This window comes from Salvelinus alpinus, chromosome 1 (genome assembly GCF_045679555.1).
Source record: "Salvelinus alpinus chromosome 1, SLU_Salpinus.1, whole genome shotgun sequence".
NCBI lineage: Eukaryota > Metazoa > Chordata > Actinopteri > Salmoniformes > Salmonidae > Salvelinus > Salvelinus alpinus.
Window position 1 is genome coordinate 66,591,439 of NC_092086.1, and position 21,182 is coordinate 66,612,620.

The window sequence follows — 21,182 nt, forward strand, 5'->3', positions numbered from 1 at the left end:
TGCTTGGGGTCATTGTCCATTTGGAAGACCCATTTGCAACCAAGCTTTAACTTCCTGTCTGATGTCTTGAGATGTTGCTTCAATATATCCACATAATTTTCCTGCCTCATGATGCCATCTATTTTGTGAAGTGCACCAGACCCTCCTGCAGCAAAGCAGCCCCATAACATGATGCTGCCAGCCCCATGCTTCACTGTTGGGATGGTGTTCTTCGGCTTGCAAGCATCCCCCTTTTTCCTCCAAACATAACGATGGTCATTATGGCCAAGCAGTTCTATTTTTGTTTCATCAGACATTTCTACAAAAAGTACGATCTTTGTCCCCATGTGCAGTTGCAAAGCATAGATTTTTATTGCGGTTTTGGAGAAGTGGCTTCCTTGCTGAGCGGCCATTCAGGTTATGTCGATACAGGACTTGTTTTACTGTGGATATAGATACTTTTGTACCTGTTTCCTCCAGCATCTTCACAAGGTCCTTTGCTGTTGTCCTGGGATTGATTTGCACTTTTCGCACCATAGTACGTTCATCTCTAGGAGACAGTATGTGTCTCCTTCCTGAGCGGTATGACGGCTGCGTGGTCCCATGGTGTTTATACTTGCGTACTATTGTTTGTACAGATGAACGTGGTACCTTCAGGCGTTTGGAAATTTCTCCCAAGGATGAACCAGACTTGTGGAGGTTTATAATTGTTTTTTTGAGGTCTTGGCTGATTTATTTTCATTTTCCAATGATGTCAAGCAAAGAGGCACTGAGTTTGAAGGTAGGCCTTGAAATATACCCACAGGTACACCTCCAATTGACTTAAATGATGTCAATTAGCCTATCAGAAGCTTCTAAAGCCATGACTGATTTTCTGGAATTTTCCAAGCTGTTTAAAAGCACAGTCAACTTAGTGTAAGTAAACTTCTGACCCACTGGAATTGTGATACAGTGAATTAATCTGTCTGTAAACAATTGTTGGAAAAATTACTTGTGTCATGCACAAAGTAGATGTCCTAACCAACTTGCCAAAACTATAGTTTGTTAACAAGAAATTTGTGGAGTGGTTGAAAAATGAGTTTTAATGACTCCAACCTAAATGTATGTAAACTTCAGACTTCAACTGTATGTACTGGTCTATCGTGGCTGCTTCCTTCTATTGTGGTTTTCTTCATGGATCACACATTCAAAAGGGCTTGTAATAAGAACAAAATTACAGGACTTGCATTCACTTACAAGGGCTCTGTAACTGGGTATAACTATCTAGCAAACAAAGGAGTCAGACAGAATGCTCTAACTGAAATAGTAAATCACACACTTTAATCTCCTCTTTCTCGGGAAATACATATTTTTTTAAAATGTAAAACAGAGCCATACTCATTTGCATTCATATCAACATTGATTCATCAGACTGTAGCATAGAAGTTATACAGTTGTCAAGTTCTGAATATAATTTTTATTTTTGGGGGGGGGGGGACTGACAAGGGTCTGTATCTGATCATTAATGAATTATTCAACTATATTCAAATAAAATGATCTTTGATGTATGATCTATGATTTATCTATGTGACTATATAGTGTCTGTGCGTTTAGTGAATATGTACAGCTTTATCTTTTACAAATATTTTCTTGTTATGTACAATATAATTCACCCAACATTGTGCAAAAAAGCTCCAATCTACATTTGAAGGCCACCGTGTGTCTTTTATTCTACTATGCTCTTTTTCAGAACTTGTAAACTAGAGTATTTACTAAGACTGACTTTTTTTGTACTGGGTGTTAGTAAGGTGATAGTAAACAATATGAGATCAACTCAAAGGATAATGGTGTTTAAAAAAAATGTTGAACAAAAACTGCGCTCAGATCCACACTATCAGTTCAGTGACTCCAGTTGTAACCAATATGTACAGTATTCAGTATTATGAACACACAATGGAAATTATCCCATATTTACACATCTGAAAAATGGGCAGTATTTGCTATTGCATCTCCATCATACAACCATCTTTGTTCAGTGTTTAACATGCTGAGTAATCCTCTTTATGGGCTCAGGTGTTGTAGATGTAATACAAAACCACACTGCAGGCTTTCCTTTAACAGGGCTACTGATGTGAGCCAATCGTGTGTGTTCATGTTTCATACATGCTGGCTTTGTTCACTGCTTTACTGTGAGGTTTTTTGTTCACTGCATCATCGGTTATATTTAGCTATGCACAGGCCAATTTGAGACACCTCCCACTATGATTCTATAGGTATAATGAAAATAACAACATTAACATCAGTCTACTGTACTGCTTAGACTATCAATCAGTTCTCACAGGGATGAGAATGCATTTACACCTTGTTGATGGATGTCATTATTTACATATGCAATATGCAGGTTGACGTTTATTGTCATGAATCTTGCCCTGGAGGCAGAACTGAACGATTTCCGCAAGAAGGGCCTGCTGCAAAGTCAAAATTGGCTATATCATAAAAATTCATGAAAACAAACATGAGCTTTTTGGTCTTAATTTAAGGTTAGGATTAGGCAGTACAGTTAGTAGTGTGGTTTAATTTAGGGTTATGGTTAGGTTTAAAATCAGATTTCATGACTTTGTGGCTGTGTCAGCTAGTGACCACTCTGCAGAGCTGCCTCCAGGGCAAGATTCTTGACAATAAATGCACACCTGCATAAAATATAATACATTTTTGGGTTACTTAGAATTTAATATCTTTGTGTGATAAGTTATATGTAGCTATCCTTTTATACAGATGTAATTGACAAGATAAAATACTTTGGAATGAAAAATAAATATTATGAAATACAGTATGTAGGTAAAAAAAATCATATATGAATGACTGAATAAATAAATGGGGACAACCATTTTGTGAGAGTTTTAACTGCCAAGCCTCTGTTTGTATATCGCACTAAACAGTACCACTGAATAACTTAATAGTAGTCCAAATGCATGACTTGTACATGGGCATTATTTAAGAAAACAATAATCTCTTGTATAGGAAATCAACAACTATATTTTAGATTTGTGCTGAGTTTTTCATTATAATTTATCGATCCCTACATAGTGATTCTGTAACATACATACAATGGGCAGTGCAGGGACAACTAAAACAATCTTAATAAATAGTCGTATACATGGGTATTATTTTCTTTACAATGATGCTTTGAAAATGTGATTGTATCCAAGACCTATGTCATTGAATGTTCTATGAGCAGATGTATTGAAACATTTTCAGGATATCCAAAACATCCTAATATTTATATATTTCTTAATTCCATTCTTTTACTTTTAGATTTGTGTGTACTGTTGGGAATTGTGAGATCCTACTGCACTTTTGGAGCTAGGAAAACAAGCATTTCGCTACACCTGCAATAACATCTGCTAAATATGTCTATGTGACCAATAACATTTGATTTGATAGATCCAATTCCTTTCACATCATAGTGCTTTATACAAACAGACTAAGTCAAGAAAAAAGTGAGGACATTATAACTAGTGGACATTAATGTATGCTCAACTGTTGACATGCTGTTTAAATATATATATTTTATTCAGGTTTAAGAAACAAGAGCATCATCACCAGAGCTTTGACCTTTGAAGCCAGGGCTAGAGTGGAAGAATATCTAATAGAGTTGTCATTCACTAAGGGTGCTGAAGTGAGTGTACCACATCTGATATACAGCAAGTGCTCATTAGTTCAACATCATCTTGTATAGCTTGCTGATGCACATCATGGGCCAATTTGCAACCATCAAAAACTGCCAGATTATCGCCAGCTGATCTCTCGTTAAAACATCAATATGTGCTAAAATCACCCGCACAGCTGATCTCAATTGCAACCAACATTGGCCAGCGATTTACCGCTCTCTAACATAGATTTTATTTTTATTTTTATCTTGATTGCAGCCAAAATGTTCGCCTTTGGTTGGTATTATCATTGGAAAAATGTAGTTCTATTTTATGAGCAGACTAAGGCCGATGTATCTATTTGACAGTCATTTCATACAACTGAAATAAAGTATTTCCTTGTTAACCACGGCAAATCTACTGTGGAAATTTACCCGACATGCTGTATGAATGGAAAAATAATGTTGATGGTGTAGCCTACTCTTATTATTTTGTTGTTTCCAAAATATATATCAGACAAAAAAATTGAAAATTATACCTGCTTGCTCTAATTGTGTAACTATAGTACCTCATCTATTTTCCTTTCTTTTTCGGCATGTTCTCTGTGAAGTAGGCAATGGGAGTTTTGTTTTTCACCTTGTTTTTCACCTTGGCCTAGTGCTAACGTGCTGAATCAATCTATTTTTTTATTTTCCTTGCTTTAGTTATTGGATTTTTCCTGACTCTTATCATCGGATGGGCCCTAGCCATCAATCAGTAAGTCTCTGCTCTTTTGATCTGCGGTTTTAGTTGCGTTGTGTTAGTTGTGTTCTAACTGGTCTCCGGTAGTTGAGCTCTAGCTTACTGACCATACCTGTGCTGGTTAGGTAGGCTGGCTAGGCTAATAGCTAACGTTATTGGCTAAATAGCTAACGTTAGCTGGCTGGATATCTTGCTAGCTAAGATAACTGCATATACCTAACATTCTTTGATATGGTTAGATGGCATTATGTATTTCCAAAACTTTGGTTTACTTTAATGAAGCTGTAAGCTGGGTGTTGATAGCAACTGACTGACTCATTCAGTGCTAACGTAATTTGCAAAGTGTGTTAGTTATGTAACAGGAGGACTTGGACTCACTGTCATCCTGTGTCATCAGTCATAATCTTAAATGTAATATTCCCAAAATAATTACATTATTCTGGAAATTATTAGCGCATGTCTGTGCTTACTGCTTTGTTACATAATGAACTTGATAACAACACTCCCCCGCCCCCCATGTACTTTGATCCTCACCAAGGCATGTAAGGATACAGAAAACAAACAATATTTAGATGTGGTATTCAGTGAAACCAAGAGCAGCGTGTATTCTTCAATAACCTACAAGTCTCATCAATATCTGCAGGGATGTCACCAACCATGTCTATTTGTCTTGTCCATGTACCCCAGCACCTAATCATCAATATCTATTGACCACAATGGCAACAAATACGATAGAAAACATAAATCTGTCATGGAATGTTGAACAATGCTATCCTGTCTGTTCTCCTGTGCACTCATGTCACACATTCATTGTTGAAATAAGCCCCTGATCTATCTCTGTGTGTGTGTGTGAACACCTGCTGTAACTGTAGTTAACCCTTTGGGAAAAGCACTTGCACAGGACTACGTCCCTCTTTTGTCATTGGTGTTTCTTTGTGTTTGACTTCAATCTCATTAAAACAAACCCATCCTTCATCACCCCTTAAGGAACACCTTCATCTGTATCCCTTCCCATTTCCATCTGAAAGCTGTTTTGATATACAGTATCTTTCGGTGTTTTTCAAATTCCCCAACTGAAAAAAAAGCCCATACTTCCTCTGGAGTTGCCTGCGTTCCTGAAAGTGTTGAAATCAAAGAAGCTATTCATCCCCTCCGCTCTGGCAGCAGGTATTTTTAGAAAGTGCATTATCGGGACAGCATGAATCATTTATCATTCTGATACACAGGTATCTTCGATTTCTGTGCCATCTGCATGCAAAAATCAGCAGTGTGTGTAGAACAATCTCTCACACACCAATTGTGCTCTTTAGTGCTTTCAAAAGATTGTGGATAAAACTGTGCAGTCAGATACACCCTTTGAGCGTACAGGAAGCAGTTGGTGAAGAAAGAGATGTCTTTTGACTTTTGTCCATTGCCATTATTCCATTGAGAACAGTCTTCCAGAACCTAAAGCATAAGACATACAGTAGACACTGAGGCAGTGGCGATGAGCATCAATACATACATACATACATACATACATACAAACGTACATACAGTTGCGGCCAAATATATTGGCACCCGTGGACCTTTCTTAAATAATTCTAAAATAAGTTGTTGGATTTTCAACACTACAGAACCAATTTTATTTTTGTAAACTTAAGTTTACATTTTTAAATTAGAAAATAAAGACAAATGGCATGGACAAAATGATTGGCATCCTGGAGCTAGTACTTGGTTGCAAAGCCTTTGATCAAGAAAGCTGCAGACGAACACTTTTTGTAGCCGTCATTGAGCTTGCTGCAACTTTCTCCTGGCAATTTTGCCCACTTTTCAGAAGCAAACTGCTGTAGTTCTTACATTTTTGAGGGGTGGCCTCCACCAATTGCTGTTTTCAGATCTCACCATAGGTTTTCAATGTGACTTAGATTTGGACTCTTCGCTGGCTACTCCAGAACAGTCCAGCATCTCTTCTTGAACCATTCCTGGGTGATTTTTGATGTGTGTTTGGGGTCGTTGTCCTGCTGGAAGATCCACAACCTTCAATGGGGACCCAGTTTGGACTCCAAATCACCTGATCATCTGAAGATTTATTGATGCCTTGCGCATAACAAGGACTCCAGTATTAGAGGCAGCAAAGGAACCCCACAGCATTATCAAACTTCCCCCATATTTGATTGTAGGGGAGGGTCTTTCATTGAATTCTTCATTTTGTCATCAGTAAATACAGCGCTCATCTGTTTTGCTAAAGAGCTCAAATTTTGTTTCATTGGTCCACAGAACATTTCCCCCAGGATTTAGGCTTGTTTAGGTAGTTATTTTGAGAAGTTCAACAGGCTTTTTTTGTGTCTCCTTCAGCAGTGGGGTCTTCCTATGTTTACCAATGACTAAATGAAGCATTTAAAGAAAATAACACCCACCTTAAATCAAACATGGGGCAGGTTCGATAATGCTGTGGGTTACTTTGCTGCCTCTGGGGACCGTGAATGTGTGCAAGACATTATGAAATCAGCAGATTATCAAGGTGTTTTGGAGTACAACGTTCAACCCAGTGTCAAAAAACGTTGCAAGTAGAAAGTCGCAGCAAGCCCATTTATGGCTACAAGAAGCATTTGTTGGCAGCTATCTTGGCCAAAGAGTGTGCAACGAAGTAGTAGCTCAAGGGTGCCAATAAATGTACATTTAAATTGTAAGTTAAGTAACTTAAGTTCTGCAATGTTGAAAACCCAATAACAAGGTGTGGAGAAACCAAAAGTTTATTTGAGAAGAAATAGGGAATTATTAAGTAAATCAAGTAAATTGCAAGGGTGCCAATACATACATACAGTTAGCTAAACAGTCATGGTTTTATGCTTGTGTTTTTTTGCTGTCTCTGTGATGCCTAAGTGTTTTAACTGGATCCCTCTCAGACACGGTACTTCCTCAGTAGATCTGCCTGCCACATGTACTTCCTCTCCGGGAAGCGCTCGGGGATCTTGATCTTGCGGAAGTCCTGGATGCACTTCTCCAGCTCCTCCTCAATGGTCATCTTCTCCTTGGCCGGCCTCTTCTTGCAGGTGCTGGTATCTCGGGAGCTGGCAGTGAGTGTTCGGAGGAGATCACTCTTCCTGCGCTGCTCCGACTGCTGCAGCATCTGCACCGGGCCCTTCTTCTGCGGCCGGTCCAGGGTCTGGACATGGACGTGGGACTGCTGGCTGACCGGCCCACAGATAACGGTGCCGTGGGGTGAGCTGGCCTCTGACTGGCTCTCGGAGCTTGAGGTGGAGAGCTCGTTGAAGGAGGTGCCGCTCTCGCCCTCTCCCTTGTGGGTCTTGCAGCAGCAGTCGCAGGGCGGGGAAGACCACCGAGAGGTGCCACCTGGAACACAGAGGGAATAGACGATCAGATGGGGTCTAACAACACAATAACACGGTCAGTTTGGCAATGAAAATATTAATTATTCTTTTAAAAACTAAATGGAGTCACCTAAAAGATGGCATTTCTCCATGTTTAAACAAATACACACCACAAAACAAGTAAAGTACTCTCTGACACAATAGAGTGAAGTTGCAGTACAATAGATGAATTGGATGGTCTATGAACTGTGTTGCTTGAATCCTCTGGTGTGTTTGAACCAGGCAGCGCATTCACCAGCCCCAGACTGGACAGTGCTTTGTAAACTTCCTTTGACATTTGGCTATTGTTAACATGCAACTTTGTGTGTGCTTAAACTGTAAAATGTTTCTTTCTCTCAAGGAAAATTATGTTACGTAACAAATTGCTATGCATAGGCTGGTTGCAGTAGAACAACATTCTCAGCTGTAGCGTTTAGGGCCAAGGACAAGAATGCATTGAGAAATCACATCTCATAGAGCTGTAAACCTAGGCTTATTTATTTTTCATGGTTACTTGTTAAATAATTTAATAAAGAGGGATCTATTGCCTATGAATTTATTTCACATTTAGCAAGAAGGCATTGCCTCTTGAAACAAGTTTGCTTTGCACACATTTTCTTTTCATGAAGTTCAATGCTACAGTTTCCTTTTATGTAAAGCACAACATTTTACATCAATAAATAGCATGTACTTACAAATATCCAATTTAGATCGTTTGTTTTAATCTATAACTCTACAGTGGGCTAAATTGATTTACTTATTAGCATTGCAAAAATCTATTTATCCTCCCTATGATGTCCCTCTGATGTCGTTTTCCAACACTCAGTGTCATCTATCAGTGTCGTCTATGCTGCACACAGTGCAGCACACAGTCAAGTACTACCGCTGTGAAATCAGCCTGCCATCAAAGATTGTGACATAAATGGAGCAAACTCAGTCACAGCCACTCCACCAGCTACCCAGGCAATCTATGGCTGCCTCCCAATTGTGCACTCTAAAGGGAATATGGTGTCATTTGGGACGCCACCTCTAATTACCACTACCATCCCAATACAACTTTCCCTACTCAGTCAAGGACTGTGAATACTGGGCCGACAACTGACATGGGGGACGGGGTCCATCTTTTGTGTTTATGTACCAGGGAAGGAAACAGAATTCATTTGTGTCACTCAGCATGAAAAGGGATCTTTGATTGATGAGCTGGTGCCTCAATACATAATTGGTTCTGAAAATTGGGCCCTGACTCTACAGAACGGCTAAATCTGTCACTAGGCAATTTTTTGGGGTCCAAATAAAATTAACAGGATACTCCAAAGCAGTGCTGATGGTGCGTATTAGACTTGGTTGTGGGGACAGTAGTTTGGATCTGTACTGCTATTATTTCCCTCCTATCTGTCAGGTACATACCCTGATGTTGACAGATACCTTCTACACCTTATATTTAAGACACATCGCATGGTTCTACACACTCCACATTCACATCTGTAATTATCACATGTATGTCTATGATGACTGATTACAATGGTAATGAGTGACGACCTGAGAAATATTGCCGTCTTTTGTGTGATAATGATCTATACTTCATCTACACTTAAAAGGTAAAGACAGAATTGTAACATTCCCAGATGTTTCCGCTCGTTACACCATTCACTTCCAGTCCCAGAAGTTTAGTAGAAAGCATATTAGTGACTCGGACTCGGACTCTGACTGCTCTATTCAATTCAGAAACCACTGGAACTGATCCTTTAATTATTTGTTATAGCTTCCCCTGAGGGCTACAATAGGATGTAGTGTGGAGTTATTATTATATCTGACAACACAACCTGCAATCCATTATCCACAGCTAATTGTGGGGGAAATAATTTGAACTTGAAATCCATTTCTGTACATAGCATATTTTCCCACTCTCCCTGTTAATCTGTCACTGTTTAATATCTCTACAGTCAACAGGGGTGTCCTCGACACACTGATGTACTGTATAAACTTACCAACTTGATTTAGTAGGCAACACGTGATACTGTGCTGTAGTCAGATCCACAGTGGACACATCACTCATGAACCGGGACTTCAATCTGCACAAATACATAGCAGGAGAGGACCTATAGATTGGCTGTGCCTAGCCTATACTGTATGACCTGGGGGTGGGAGGAAGGCTTGTGGGCCAGAGTCTCTCTCTGTGTCAATACCCCCCCCCCCCCCCCCCCTGCATAATTCTATGTTCAGACCCATGCTGGGTTCAGGGCTGTGGGACTGTGGGGATGGAGGCTGTGGTAGGAGCTGGTTTATGTGATCTCCTATGTTGTCACTGGCACTTGCTCTGAGGCTGTGTTTGTCCTTCCCCAGTCCACACGTTCCCTTCCTCTCCTCCCCGCTAGACTCCCTAAGCCCGGAGCCATTAATCTCAGAGGGGACCTCCACAGCCTCAGTTATCAGAACCCACAAAAGGAGCTGCCTCCCCTCTTCAGACAGCCACCCTCCTCTTCCCCCACCGTCACACAGCTCTCCTCCTTGCTTGGCACTAAGCGTCTCGATCAATCCAATCCACCACCACCTCGCCTACCCGTGCTGCTCTGCACGCCACACATCTGTCTCCTCTCTGTCTCCCCATCCACCCATCCATCTTCAGGCCGCTTTCCAACCGTATCAACACATCAGCGATTCGGTGGAGGTGTGTGAACGATTGCCCCCTGATTGATTTCTGTCATAAAGCTCTGTGACGTGTAGAGGGTATTCAGGGAAGCAAATAACCACTCTTTTTGTCTTTTGTTAAGGTTTGGCACATCAAAGCAACTGACATGCATATTGTTAATAGGCTATGACAATGAATTTAATGCTGGAAACAGTGGGTGAGTCTGGATTTGCCAAGTACAGGCTGTACAAGCTACTAAGCCTCAAGGTGTGTACTTTAATCATTGAGAACAATGGGTATATATTGTAGAACACAAGACAAATACCTTTAAACGTTTCAACAGTACCAGTACGCAATACTCATCTGCAATTTGAGAGAGATGTTAGAATGAACATTTCTGCTGACAAATTAATATTCAAATGGTATATTTTCAAGAAAATATTGGGGGTGTGAGGGACAATTGCATAATTGGCATAACTGAAATGGAGGATGAGGCATCCTATATTATATTCCTTTCTGTCTGCAACCTAATCAATAATAAAAAATAAAAAAGTATTAATCACATGCTTCGTAAACAACAGGGGTAGACTACACTGCTCGCGTCGCGTGCGCGAGCGTTGCAAAATAAATTTAGACATACATGTTATTCAATTGTGCCGTGGCGGAGATCTTTGTGGGCTATACTCGGCTTTGTCTCAGGATGGTAAGTTGGTGGTTGAAGGTATCCCTCTAGTGGTGTGGGGGCTGTGCTTTGGCAAAGTGGGTGGGGTTATATCCTGCCTGTTTGGCCCTGTCTAGGGGTATCATCGGATGGGGCCACAGTGTCTCCTGACCCCTCCTGTCTCAGCCTCCAGTATTTATGCTGCAGTAGTTTATGTGTCGGGGGGCTAGGGTCAGTCTGTTATATCTGGAATACTTCTCCTGTCTTATCCGGTGTCCTGTGTGAATTTAAGTATGTTCTCTCTAATTCTTTCTTTCTTTCTTTCTTTCTTTCTTTCTTTCTTTCTTTCTTTCTTTCTTTCTTTCTTTCGGAGGACCTGAGCCCTAGGACCATGCCTCAGGACTACCTGGCATGATGACTCCTTGCTGTCCCCAGTCCACCTGGCCGTGCTGCTGCTCCAGTTTCAACTGTTCTGCCTGCGGCTATGGAACCCTGACCTGTTCACTGGACGTGCTACCTGTCCCAGACCTGCTGTTTTCAACTCTCTAGAGAGCAGGAGCGGTAGAGATACTCTAAATGATCGGCTATGAAAAGCCAACTGACATTTACTCCTGAGGTGCTGACTTGCTGCACCCTCGACAACTACTGTGATTATTATTATTTGACCATGCTGGTAATTTATGAACGTTTGAACATCTTGGCCATGTTCTGTTATAATCTCCACCCGGCACAGCCAGAAGAGGACTGGCCACCCCTCATAGCCTGGTTCCTCTCTAGGTTTCTTCCTAGGTTTTGGCCTTTCTAGGGAGTTTTTCCTAGCCACCGTGCTTCTACACCTGCATTGCTTGCTGTTTGGGGTTTTAGGCTGGGTTTCTGTACAGTACTTTGAGATATCAGCTGATGTAAGAAGGGCTATATAAATAAATTTGATTTGAATTATTGCACCCACACTGCACGCGCGCGCTAAAGAGCGTCTCCGTTGCCAAGGGCTTAAAATAGAAGTCAGTTCGTTTTCTGACGCAGATCGCGCTGCAAGTCCTGCCTCTCCCATCTCCTCATTGGTTTATAGAAGCAGGTACCGACGTGCCATCTCCTCATTGGTTACACCCACGTGGGTGACTGAAAGAAGAACGAGGTCAGTGGCAGTAATGCACCTAATTTATGAAAGTTGCCAATCGCAATTTAATTCCAAGATGGCGTAGCAGTCAGACGTCTTTGTCCTCGTCGTGTCCCGTGTATATATCTCTTCATATATTTTTCTTCGCATATCTTTTATATATTTTTCTAAACCTCAACTTCAAAATACTCGCCTGCAACCTGCCTCACCCAATGTGCTTGGACCTGATTTTTTCTAAAGTATTTTTCTTTACTTTTGAACCGGAACCCCAACAGAAGCTAGCCAGCTAACTAGCCACTAGGTAGTAGCTGCTAGCGGTCATCAGCTAACCTTTAGCTCGGAAAACTCTCGCCAGTTTGCACAACGTGATTCAAACCAGAGCATACCGGATTTATTTTCTCTCCATATCCCCGGATTCCTACCGCAAGCTCTGAACCTTTTCACCTGGATCATCGCAGCTAGCTAGCTGCAATCCGAGTGGCTACTCCTAGCTAACGTCTCTGTCCTGAAGCAAGCACCAATTAGCCTGGAGCTAGCCCATGCTAGGCCCATCTCCCGGCTAGCTGAAGAGGTCCATCAGCCACTCCTTGGGCTACAATACCTATTTTTCCAATTGGCCTGGACCACTTTTACTGCGGGTACGGAGCACCGCCGATCCTTCACGACTAGACTACTGACGTAATCTGCACGAGGGGTTTCTTCAACTGGCTCCTACGTCGCGACGTCCCCTACATGCCCATCCCCTAGCCTTCTAGCCGTGGCCCGCTAGCTGTCTAGAGCATATCGGACAGTTAGCTGAATAGGTCCATCGGCCAATTTCTTACCTATTTTGCCAATTGGCCTGGACCCCTTTACTACACGGAACCCTACTAATCCATCACTACTGGTCTGCCAACGTAACCGTACGAGGAGGCTCCGCACAAGGAGGCTACAATAGACTTCTTCCGTCGCGACGTCCCTCTAAGGCCTTTCTGCTAGCCCCGGCCCACTAGCTGTCTGAATCGCTGTGTCTACAGCCAAACTAACTACTCACTAGACCTCTATGATCACTCGGCTGCACATGCCTCTCACTAATGTCAATATGCCTTGTCCATTGCTGTTCTGGTTAGTGATTATTGTCTTATTTCACTGTAGAGCCTTTAGCCCTGCTCAATATGCCTTAGCTAACACGTTAGTTCCACCGCCTACACATGCGGTGACATCACCTGGTTTAAATTATGTTTCTAGAAACAATATCTCTCTCATCATCCCTCGATGCCTAGGTTTACCTCCACTGTATTCACATACTACCATACATTTGTCTGTACATTATGCCTTGAATCTTTTCTATCGCTTCCAGAAACCTGCTCCTTTTACTCTCTGTTCCAAATGTACTAGACGACCAGTTCTTACAGCCTTTAGCCGTACCCTTATCTTACTTCTCCTCTGTTCCTCTTGTGTTGTAGAGGTTAATTCAGGCCCTGCAGTGCCTAGATCCACTCCTATTCCCCAGGTTCTCTCATTTGTTGACTTCTGTAACCGTAAAAGCCTTGGTTTCATGCATGTTAACATCAGAAGCCTCCTCCCTAAGTTTGTTTTATTCACTGCTTTAGCACACTCTGCCAACCCGGATGTCCTAGCCGTGTCTGAAACCTGGCTAAGGAAGACCACCAAAAACACTGACATTTCCATCCCTAACTATAACATTTTCCGACATGATAGAACTGCTAAGGGGGGCGGAGTTGCAATCTACTGCAGAGATAGCCTGCAGAGTTCTGTCTTACTATCCAGGTCTGTACCCAAACAACTCGAGCTTGTACTTTTAAAAATCCACCTTTCCAGAAACAAGTCTCTCCCCGTTGCCGCTTGATATAGACCACCCTCTGCCCCCAGCTGTGCCCTGGACACCATATGTGACATGATTGCCCCCCATCTATCTTCAGAGCTCGTGCTGCTAGGTGACCTAAACTGGGACATGCTTAACACCCCGGCCATCCTACAATCTAAGCTTGATACCCTCAATCTCAAACAAATTATCAATGAACCTACCAGGTACAACCCCAAATCCGTAAACACCTAACCAATTTGCCCTCCAAATACACCTCTGCTGTCTTCAACCAAGATCTCAGCAATCACTGCCTCATTGCCTGCATCCGTAATGGGTCTGCGGTCAAACGACCACCCCTCATCACTGACAAACGCTCCCTAAAACACTTCAGCGAGCAGGCCTTTCTAATCGACTTGGCCCGGGTATCCTGGAACGATATTGACCTCATCCCGTCAGTAGAGGATGCCTGGTTATTCTTTAAAAGAGCCTTCCTCACTACCTTAAATAAGCATGCCCCATTCAAAAAATGTTGAACCAGGAACAGATTTAGCTCTTGGTTCACTCCAGACCTGACTGCCCTTGACCAGCACAAAAACATCCTGTGGCGTACTGCATTAGCATAAAATAGCCCCGGTGATACGCAACTTTTCAGGGAAGTTAGGAACCAATATACACAGGCAGTTAGGAAAGCTAAGGCTAGCTTTTTCAAACAGAAATTTGAATCCTGTAGTGCAAACTCTAAAAGGTTCTGGGACACTGTATGGAGAATAAGAGCACCTCCTCCCAGCTGCCCACTGCACTGAGGCTAGGTAACACTGTCACCACCAATAAATCCACGATAATTGAGAATTTCAATAATTATTTTTCTATGGCTGGCCATGCTTTCCACCTGGCTACCCCTACCCCGGTCAACAGCCCTGCACCCCCCACCGCAATTCGCCCAAGCCTCCCCATTTCTCCTTCACCCAAATCCAGATAGCTGATGTTCTGAAAGAGCTGCAAAATCTGGACCCCTACAAATCAGACGGGCTAGACAATCTGGACTCTCTCTTTCTAATATTATCTGCCAAAATTGTTGCAACCCCTATTACTAGCCTGTTCAACCTCTCTTTTGTATCGTCTTGGATTCCCAAAGATTGGAAAGCTGCAGCGGTCATCCCCGAGACACTCTAGACCCAAACTGCTACAGACCTATATCTATCCTACCCTGCCTTTCTAAGGTCTTCGAAAGCCAAGTTAACAAACAGATTACCGACCATTTCGAATCCCACCATACCTTCTCCGCTATGCAATCTGGTTTCCGAGCTGGTCATGGGTGCACCTCAGCCACGCTCAAGGTCTTAAACGATATCATACCCGCCATCGATAAGAGACAATATTGTGCAGCTATATTCATCAACCTGGCCAAGGCTTTCGACTCTGTCAATCACCACATTCTCATCGGCAGACTCAACAGCCTTGGTTTCTCAAATGACTGCCTCGCATGGTTCACAAACTCAAATCAAATCAAATCAAATTTTATTAGTCACATACACATGGTTAGCAGATGTTAATGCGAGTGTAGCGAAATGCTTGTGCTTCTAGTTCCGACAATGCAGTAATAACCAACAAGTAATCTAACCTAACAATTCCACAACTACTACCTTATACACACACACAAGTGTAAAGGGATAAAGAATATGTACATAAAGATATATGAATGAGTGGTGGTACAGAACTACTTCTCTGATAGAGTTCAGTGTGTCAAATCGGAGGCCTGTTGTCCGGACCTCTGGCAGTCTCTATGGGGGTGCCACAGGGTTAAATTCTCGGGCCGACTCTCTTCTCTGCATACATCAATGATGTTGCTCTTGCTGCTGGTGATTCTCTGATCCACCTCTACGCAGACGACAACATCCTGTATACTTCTGGCCCTTCTTGGACACTGTGTTAACTAACCTCCAGACGAGCTTCAATGCCAAACTCTCCTTCCGTGGCTTTCAACTGCTCTTAAATGGAAGTAAAACTAAATGCATGCTCTTCAACCGATCGCTGCCCGCACCTGCCCACCGGACTAGCATCACTACTCTGGACGGTTCTGACTTAGAATATGTGGACAACTACAAATACCTAGGTGTCTGGTTAAACTGTAAACTCTCCTTTCAGAGTTTACAGTTGTAAACTCTCCACATTAAGCATCTACAATCGAAAAATGTAATCTAGAATCGGCTTCCTATTTCACAACAAAGCATCCTTCACTCATGCTGCCAAACATACCCTCGTAAAACTGACTATCCTACCAATCCTCGACTTCGGCGATGTCATTTACAATATAGCCTACAACACTCTACTCAACAAATTGGATGCAGTCTATCACAGTGTCATCCGTTTTGTCACCAAAGCCCCATATCCTACCCACCACTGACTGGCCCTCGCTTCATACTCGTCGCCAAACCCACTGGCTACAGGTCATCTACAAGTCTTTGCTAGGTAAATCCCCGCCTTATCTCAGCTCACTGGTCACCATAGCAGCACCCACCCGTAGCACGCGCTCCAGCAGGTATATTTCACTGGTCACCCCCAAAGCCAATTCCTCCTTTGGCCGTCTTTCCTTACAGTTCTCTGCTGCCAATGACTGGAACGAATTGCAAAAATCACTGAAGCTGGAGATTCCCAACTCCCTCACTAACTTTAAGCACCAGCTGTCAGAGCAGCTCACAGATCACTGCACCTGTATATAGCCCATCTGTAAATAGCCCACCCAACTACCTCATCCCGATATTGTATTTATTTATTTTGCTCCTTTGCACTCCAGTATCTCTACTTTCACATTCATCTTCTGCACATCTATCACTCCAGTGTTTAATTGCTATATTGCTATTACTTCGCCACTATGGCCTATTTATTGCCTTACCTCCCTTATCCTACCTCATTTCCACACACTGTATATAGACCTTTTCTACTGTATTATTGACTGTATGTTTGTTTATTCCATGTGTAACTCTGTGTTGTTGTATGTGTCGAACTGCTTTGCTTTATCTTGTCCAGGTCGCAGTTGTAAATGAGAACTTGTTCTCAACTAGCCTACCTGGTTAAATAAAGGTGAAATTAAAAAATAAAATATAAAGTCAAGAGAAGAAAAAGCCTGGAAGGAGAAAAGATAACTAGTAACGATTTGGTTAACCGTTTTATGTGTGGATTAATTGGTGGAGTAGAGGACCTTGTGTGTATTTCAGGTGAAATATCAACTCAATGTTTATATCCCAGGACAAATTAGCTAGCAACAGCAAGCTAGCTAAATAGGACAAATTAGCTAGCTAGCTACATTGCCATAAATGTTTAATGCTTTTCGACCTGTCCCCAAATTAATATAATTGGTTCAGAGTTTGTTTTGATATGTTAACCTGCGTGTTGTGATCGCGTTTGGTGTGGGGGGACTAAATGCATTTATGCAAGATGGCGCACGTTGGCGCACTCGCGCAGGGTTTGGGTTCCGTGTAACAGTGAAACATTTACTTACAGGCCCTTCCCAACAATGCAGAGTCAAGATGCTCTCAATGGTGCAGCTGTATAACTTTTTGAGGATCTGAGGGCTCATGACAAATCTTTTCAGCTTCCTGAGGGTGAAGAGGCATTGTCGTGCCCTCATCAATACTGTCTTGGTGTTTGTGGACCATGATAGATCCTTAGTGATGTGGACACTGATAAACTTCAAGGTCTCATCCCGCTCCACTACAGCACCATAGATGTGAATGGGGCATGCTCGGCCAATGATCAGATCCTTTGTCTTGCTGACGTTGAGGGAGAGGTTGCTGTTCTAGCACCACACTGCCTGGTCTCTGACCTCCTCCCTATATGCTGTCTCATCATGTTCTGTGGTCAAGCCTACCACCGCTGTGTCGTCAGAAAACTTAATTAGTCGTGCCATGCAGTCGTGTTTGAGCAGGCAGTACAGGAGGGGACTAGGCACACACCCCTGAGGGGCCCTCGTGTTGAGGGTCAGTGTGGCAGATTTGTTGTTGACTACCCTTACCCCTTGGGGGCAGCCCGTCAGGAAGTCCAGGATACAGTTGCAGAGGGAGGTGTTCAGTCCCAGGGTCCTTAGCTTAGTGATGAGTTTGGAGGGCACCATGGTGTTAAACGCTGAGCTGTAGTCAATGAACAACATTTTGACATAGGTACTCCACTTGTCCAGGTGGGAAAGGGCAGTGTGGAGTGCAATAGAGGTTGCATCATTTGTGGATCTGTTGGGGCAGTACGCGAATTGGAGTGGGTCCAGGGTGTTTGGGATGATGGTGTTGATCTGAGCCATGACCAGCCTTTCAAAGCATTTCATGGCTACAGATGTGAGTGCTACGGGGCTATTATCATTTATACAGGTTACTTTGGCGTTCTTGGGCACAGGGACTATGGTGGTTTGGTTGAAACATGTAGGTATTACAGACTGGGTCAGGGAGAGGTTGAAAATGTCAGTAAAGAGACTTGCACAGCTGAAAACTGTTGTGCTGATTAAAGAAGAGTTCCTCTGTCCAGTGTCTGTGTTATTTTGCCCATCTTAATATTTTATTTTTATTGGCCAGTCTGAAACATGGCTTTTTCTTTGCAACTCTGCCTAGAAGGCCAGCATCCCGGAGTCGCCTCTTCACTGTTGACGTTGAGACTCGTGTTTTGTGGGTACTATATAATGAAGCTGCCAGTTGAGGACTTGTGAGGCATCTGTTTCTCAAACTAGACACTCTAATGTTCTTGCTCTGTTGTGCACCGGGGCCTCCCACTCCTCTTTATATTCTGGTTAGAGACAGTTTGCGCTGTTCTGTGAAGGGAGTAGTACACAGCGTTGTACGAGATATTCAGTTTCTTGGCAATTTCTCGCATGGAAGAGCCTTCATTTCTCAGAACAATAGACTGACGAGTTTCAGAAGAAAGGTCTTGGTTTCTGGCCATTTTGAGCCTGTAATCGAACCCACAAATGCTGATGCTCCAGATACTCAACTAGTTTAAAGGAGGCCAGTTTTATTGCTTCTTTAATCAGAACATCAGCTTTCAGCTGTGCTAACATAATTGCAAAAGGGTTTTCTAATGATGAATTCGTCTTTTAAAATTATAAACTTGGATTAGCTAACACAATGTGCCATTGGAACACAGGAGTAATGGTTGCTGATAATGGGCCTCTGTACGCCTATATAGATTTTCCATAAAATAATCTGCCGTTTCCAGCTACAATAGTCATTTACAACATTAACAATGTCTACCTTGTATTTCTGATCAATTTGAAGTTATTTTAATGGACAAATTATTTAGTTTTTCTTTCAAAAACAAGGAAATGTCTAAGTGACCCCAAACTTTTGAACGGTAGTGTATATTATCCATGTCCTTGTTCAGGATATTACAGCTCTCAGGTCCCATTGATAGGATAGTCTCGAACGGAGCTCATTCAGTTTATTCTCCAGTGATTTTATGTTTGCCAATAGAACGGAGGGTAGAGGCATGTACTCACCGACGTAGGTGTTCACACGTTGGCCTCTCTTACGCCGCTTTATCTTTTCCGTGTCTCTGGGATTAGGGCCTGGCCCGGGGTATGTATGTCCTGCACCTCCATAAAGGTTAGTGATCGCTGTTCTTTCAGGCATAGGAAACAATGGCGGAAACATTATGCACCAAAAAAAGTTAAGATCAAACAAACACAAAATCGCAGAATTGGTCAGGAACCCGTAAAACAGCTGCTATCCAATGCAGCACCATTACTTCTTCACTGTGGAACAGTTTAAATGTACGTCTTCAACTGCAATCCTTTTACATCTCTCCCTGTTCCTCTGTCTTTTATAACTGTTTGTGCGAGCGTGTGTGGGTGCACACGAGAGTGTGTGTGTTTGTGTCCCTGTACTTCCTTGTGAAAATGTTTTCTTTCTTTTCATTTAGCAGGGCGTTATACAGTATCTTGGCTCAAAGTGACACTACTTGGTGACAGGTCTCAGCAAGACACTTTTCACATCCCATTTGTGCAGCAGCAGTCTGCAGCAGTGTGTGTAGCAGCCCCATATGCAGGACCTCTGCCTGCTGTGCTCTCCTCGTCACTAAGCTCTTTATTAGGTACATCTAGTATTTCCAGGCCATTGAAAAAGGCATTTTAAAATGTAGCTTTCAGGCTCCTAACCTCGTTTCCAGTGACCAAGTCTAGATAAATGAACAGGACTAATTAGTGTCTGACATACTACTAAGCTATGAAGTCTTTTAAACACAGCTTTATGTGTTCTTGGGCGATCAGGTCAAACTCCTGGGAGCAGAATCAGATAGTCTCAGTATATTTATCATTTCCTCCCATATGGAGCATCTTTAGTCACTTTAAGTACTGGCATGCTCAACTCTATAGTTTGTAATCAAGTCTTCGGGTGCAGGCTTCAAAAGGGATATACAGTGCATTCAGAAGGTATTCAGACCCCTTGACTTTTTCAACATTTGGTTCAGTTACAGCCTTATTCTAAAATTGATTCAATATGTTTTTACTCACTAATTTATGCACAATATCCCATAATGACAAAGCGAAAATGTGTTTTAAGATTTTTTTTGCAAATGTATTAAATAAGTATTCAGATCCTTTGCTATGAGACTCGAAATTGAGCTCAGGTGCATCCTATTTCCATTGATCATCCTTGAGATGTTTCTACAACTTGCTTGGAGTCCAGCTGTGATCAATTAAATTGATTGGACATGAGTTGGAAAGGCACACACCTGTCCATATAAGGTCCCACAGTTGACAGCGCACGTCAGAGCAAAAACCAAGCCATGAGGTCGAAAGAGTTGTCCGTAGGGCTCCGAGACGGGATTGTGTCAATGCACAGATCTGGGGCAGGATACCAAAACATTTCTACAGCATTGAAGGTCCCCAAGAACACAGGGGGCTCCATTATTCTTAAATGGAAGAAGTTTGGAACCAGCAAGACTCTTCCTAGAGCTGGCCTCCCGGCCAAACTGAGCATTCGGGGGGAGAAGGGCCTTGGTCAGGGAGGTGACCTGAGCTCCAGAGTTCCTCTGTGGAGATGGGAGAACCTTCCAGAAGGACAACCATCTCTGCAACACTACACCAATCAGGCCTTTATGGTAGAATGGACAGACGGAATCCACTCCTCAGTAAAAGGCACATGACAGCCCACTTGGAGTTTGCCAAAAGGCACCTAAAGACTCTCAGACCATGAGAAACAAGATTCTCTGGTCTGATGAAATCAAGATTGAACTCTTTGGCCTGAATGCCAAGCGTCACATCTGGAGGAAACCTGGCTCCATCCCTAC

General features: G+C 42.6%; 1 protein-coding gene across 1 annotated transcript in view; it reads right to left on the minus strand.

Moving 5' to 3' along the window:
• Window positions 1-1,271: 1,271 nt before the first annotated feature.
• The window catches only part of LOC139583569 (BTB/POZ domain-containing protein KCTD16-like), an 88,719-nt gene continuing 68,808 nt past the window's right edge, over window positions 1,272-21,182 (minus strand). The window contains exon 2 of the mRNA XM_071414796.1: window positions 1,272-7,685. Within this exon, the coding sequence (XP_071270897.1) occupies window positions 7,234-7,685 (452 nt within the window). The 3' untranslated portion in view covers window positions 1,272-7,233. The remainder of the gene's footprint in view (window positions 7,686-21,182) is intronic.